This window comes from Helianthus annuus, chromosome 1, assembly GCF_002127325.2.
Source record: "Helianthus annuus cultivar XRQ/B chromosome 1, HanXRQr2.0-SUNRISE, whole genome shotgun sequence".
NCBI lineage: Eukaryota > Viridiplantae > Streptophyta > Magnoliopsida > Asterales > Asteraceae > Helianthus > Helianthus annuus.
The window spans coordinates 31598485-31603505 of record NC_035433.2 but is presented as its reverse complement, the minus strand read 5'-3'; the positions used below and the strand labels follow the sequence as shown (position 1 = coordinate 31603505).

The following is a 5021-nucleotide window of genomic DNA, read 5'->3' as shown; positions in this document are numbered from 1 at the left end:
GTTAATTTTTATAGTCTGTTTAGCACACATCAAGTTTTTGGCGCCGTTGCCGGGGACTCTTGGCAATCGCGTTCATTAGCTTTGATAGACTTTATTGACATATACGTGCTACGTGTTTAGTTTGTTTGAGTCTTTTATTTGAGTCTTTTATTTTCGTTTGAGTCGTAGTGACTACTGTTGCTTTTCTCACATTCAGGTTTTTGCGGATAGTGGATGCCACATCTGCGCTCGCACGGACCGCCACCGAAGCCACCAGTCACCGAGTCATCATCATCGTCTCGTTTGGGCCAAGGCCCACAGGTTAGTATTTCATCCACGTCTCAGTTTCCCAATTTCGATTCCACTCTATTACCCACCCCACTTCAATCACCCAAAACATCACCTAAGATTTCCCCACCCGATAGCCCTACTTTTAGCACCTCTATCATCCCAGAGAACCTAGAACACATGGCCAACGCTAGGCAGACCGTTCACCAACAAGCCACCCAAGGCTTCACTGGTCTAGCGTCACCCATTACTGTTCCACCTATAGTTAGCGAGAACTCATGGCAGATTCCATCTTATGCCATGTAAGCCTACACCAATAGCATCCAGTTCCACGGTCGCGAGGACGAGGACGCACCGGCCCACATAAACCGGTTCTCCCGTATTCTCGCCCCTTTTAGCCTTCACGGTGCACCCAACGATGCCACCTACCTACAGCTTTTCCCATTCTCATTAGCCGGCCGTGCGGCTACTTGGTTGGACTCTCAACCAACCGGTACCTTCACCACATGGGCGGGGCTTCGTCAAGCCTTTTTAAATAAGTATTTTCCGCCCGCTAAAGCCTCACGTCTTAGAGACCAAATCCACTTTTTTCGCATGGAGCCCGACGAGCCTTACTACCTTGCTTGGGAGCGATTCCAAAACCTGTGTGCTCGTTGCTCCCAGCATGGTCTTTCTGATTGGGCGTTATGTGAGAAATTTTATAACGGTCTCTCCCAAGAGAGTCGTGATAGGTTCGATACTAATGCGGGAGGGCATATGATGGGTATTCTTACTGTTGCTGAGTGTTTAGAGCGTTTTGAGGCATTTTCTCAGTCTCAATCCCAATCACGATCCGATCAGCGGTATCAAAGTGGTAATTCGAATACCACTACTAGTGCGCCCGCCCGAGGGGTGAACCATGTCACCATGGATCCTAGTTTAGCCGTTGTATTGGAAAACATGTCTAGGGAACTTAAGGAAATTAAGGCTAAGGTAGACGAATGTGAGTATTGTCGAGGGGGTCACGACACGAGTGCGTGTCCACTGCTAGTAGGTGAGGAGCAAGTCGATTTTGTAGGAGGGGGTCAAGGTAGAGGTCAACCTAGTGGGTTTGGTAATAATAACTTTGGTTCGGGTTGGCATAATAATAATAATAATTTTGCTTCTACCAACAATTTTCGCTCAAACGGACCCCCTGGTTTTCAAATAGCTCAAAATCCAACTAGGGGTTTAGGTTCACTCTTTGGTGGGGGTTCAAATGGGCAGGTCAAGGATGGGGGGTCAAGTAGTCAGGTTCAAACAGGTCAAGGTTCAAGCTATGATCTTCGGGGTAGTCTAGAAAGGATGGAGTCCATGATGAGTCAATTAATTGTTAGGGATCAAACCACCCACAAGAAACTTAGCGAACATGACCTTATGCTTAAGAATCACCAAGCTGCTTTCCAAGACCTTCAAAGGGTTGTAGGTGATATGTCTAAGAAGTTAGAGGAGAGATTACCCGGTCAGTTTGCGGGTAACACCCAACCGAACCCGAATGCTCATGTAAAGACCATTACCACCCGTAGTGGCAAAACCGTAGGGGACCCGAGCGTAGAGGAGAGAGTAGTCGATGAGGATGGAGATATTGTAGACGAAAAGATAGAGATGGAGGCTCCCGGCAAAGTGCAATCGAGGCTGCGCCCAGCAAGTACCGCACAGCCCGGTGAGTCTCAAGGTGAGAAGAGAGTAGAGAAACCTCCCGTGGATGTTAGGCCTTCGCCTTTAGTGAACCATGCATATGTCCCGTTCCCTTCCCGTCTTAAGAATCAAAAATACTCTAGGGAATACGGGCAATTCTTAGACATCTTCAAGCAATTGAAGATTAATCTTCCGTTTATCGAGGCCCTTCAGTCGATGCCTAAATACGCGAAATTTTTAAAGGACCTTCTTAGGAATAAGGAGAAGTTAGGGGAGTTGTCGAATGTCCCATTGCATGGAGGATGTTCGGCCGTTGTCTCAAATCAGCTTCCTGAAAAGCTAACCGATCCCGGTGTTTTCACAATTCCTTGTCTATTCGGTAGTAACACTAATACTAGAGCTTTAGCCGATCTAGGTGCTAGCATCAATTTGATGCCATTTTCTCTCTACGAAAAGCTAGACTTAGGCGAGCTTTCACCCACCCGAATGACATTATCTTTAGCTGATAGATCCGTGAAACACCCTAGGGGCATAATCGAGAATTTGCTTGTTAAGGTGGACAAGTTCGTTTTTCCGGCCGATTTCGTCATTCTTGACATGGAAGCCGATGAAAACGTACCGTTAATTTTAGGACGCCCATTCTTGAACACCGCTAAAGCTCTCATAGATGTCTTTTTAGGCACCATCACACTTAGAGCGGGCGAGGAATCGGTAGTTTTTAAGGTTATGAATTCGAAAGGGTCAAGTGATAGGGTGCAGGCGGTATCGTTAGTGGGTGAGTGTGAGAAGGATGAGAGAGATGAAGAGAAGGTGGTGAGCGATCCGAGTCTAGAGAAGGTGATAGGACTCAAGTGTGAGGACCCACCTGATAGGAGAGTAGAGGAATTAGAGGAAAGAATGGTGCATTTAGAATCTAAGATAGAGACACTGAGCAAGGCTTAGTGTGGGGATGGAGTTGGATATGAAGAGTATAGATTCAAACCGCCAAGTGAGGAGTTGGGAGGTTGTGAGAGAGATAAGAGTATTTGGGGTGATTTGGGCAATGATAGATATGATGGTGCTACAGCCCGTGAGTGTGTGTTTGGAGGTGGGATGCATCTCTATGATCCTCCATAAGTATGTGAGAAGTTCTTACTCATTTGTAGAGTTTGTATTTTGAGTCTTTTATTTTGTACCATGATCTAAAGTAGTAGTTTTTGAGTCGTTTTTAGAATTGGTACTGCTTTGGGTTTTGTTTTGATGTGTTTGTGCAGGTTTGGATTATACCACCCGTACTCGATCTTCATTCGGGTGATTTCGGAGTTGCCATATTGATAAACCCAAGCAGACTAGGTAACAGTTGTTTTTCGTAGTTTTTCGGGTCCTTGTTTGTGTTTTGAGTCATTTGCAGGAGTACACTACCGAGGATTTGCAGGAATCTACGAGAGAAACAACGTTCCAAGTAAGTTTTAAGTGCTCGAAAAATTTTTGTTGGTTGTTGGATGGTTTTGGGGATTAAATCAAAATTTTTCTAAGGCATGAAAAGGAAATTTTGGGTAAACTTTCTATTAAAAAAAAAGTGAAAACTCAAATTTTTTTCAGAAATATATATAACGTGGTGGCGGGCCGCCACCCACTTCGGATAATTCTCGCCGGCCGCCAAATATTGTATCTGCAGCAATGTAATTTAAAACCCACATTTTTTTCGTAAGTAACGTGGTGGCGGCCGCCACCCACTTGACCTACTTTCTGGCGGGCCGCCACCTATTGCATCTGCAGCCGAAAATACAAGAGTTCCAATTAAACCCTAACATCAAAGCTCCCTGTTGACCCTTTCCATTATCACCTTCACCCCAACCCTAAAACAAATCCCCGTAAACCCCTTTCTTCTCCTCTCCACATTCACCCACCATTGTAAACCCCTTTTACTCCACAACTAACCCTCCCCATATCAGCCGTAACCCCTCTTCTCCCCTCCATCACCGCCGTAACCCTCACCCTCCTCTCATCCGCCGCCGACCCACTTTTCCCCTTTACCACCCGCCGCCGTACACAGCCCCCAATTCCTCCTCACAGATTCCCACCCCTTCTCACCTAAAATCACATCACCACTCCTTCTATGCCTTCATAAATTCCGATTTTAACCCAAATTCCACAATTTAAAACCATAAATTCGAGTTCTGCTGTGGAGTTGAAGCTTAACCGAAAATACTTCTAATTTTTTCTTGTTTCTCACAAATCTCAGGTATGTTTATCCTATAAATTTTGTATTTTGAGTCAGTGTAGTTCAGTGTTCTTAGTTTAGTAAGTATGTGTTGGGTCAGTCGAGTCTCAGTTGCAGTCAGTTTTCTTTTGCGGTTTAGTGTTTGTTTCTGTCGAAGCATGTTTTGGGTGATCAGGTTATGTGAGATGTCGTTTAGAGTCTGTCGAGTATGTGCAGGTCGGTTTTTAGGGTATTGCGAGAGTGCGGGTGGTTTGGGATGGATATACTATTTTGCTGATTAAGGAGTTGATTGGTCTGCTTGACTTGATTATTACGGACAATTTCGAATTAGGGCATAGTAGTGCTAAAGTTAGGGGGTTGGGTGATTATGGGAGGTATTCAAAGGTGAATTTTTTGCGGATAGATTTAGGCTTGAGATTTGCTGTTTCAACATGAGTGCTGGTGGCTTGGGCTGGTTGTTCTTGAATGATAATTGTCGTGGGGATTGATTTGATGTGTTCAGTGAGTTAACTAAGGTTCCTGAAAGGGCTGTCGATGGTTTTAGGCGTTTTTTTTATGTTATGTAGCTGCGGACAGAAATAAGTGTGGGGATACGGGTCGCGTGTTTTTGAAATAAGACTATTATTTTAACTGATTTTGCGTCCCGTTTCCGTTGCTTCCGCACTTCAGCTTTGTTTGATGATTCGGCACTTGGGTTTACTTGAGGGCAAGTAAAGTGCCGGGAGAAGGTATAGTTTGTAATTTGTGTACTTTGCGTCTAAGTTAAATCGAGTCTAGTCCAATGGTTAGTTTAGGGTCCTTTGTGTCGTTTTAAGTGTGTTTCGAGTCTTGTTAGTGTCATGTAGTGTCGATATGCTCGCTTGATATTCAAACCGCTTCGCTCGTACTCAATCTC

General features: G+C 44.9%; 1 protein-coding gene across 1 annotated transcript; it reads left to right on the top strand.

Annotated features, from left to right (window-relative positions):
• The first annotated feature begins 447 nt into the window (after positions 1-447).
• Positions 448-2865, top strand: LOC110937011. The gene is made up of 2 exons (XM_022179452.1): positions 448-569; positions 666-2865. The coding sequence occupies exons 1-2, from the start codon at positions 448-450 to the stop codon at positions 2863-2865; spliced, it is 2322 nt and encodes a 773-aa protein (XP_022035144.1).
• The last annotated feature ends 2156 nt before the right edge of the window (positions 2866-5021 follow it).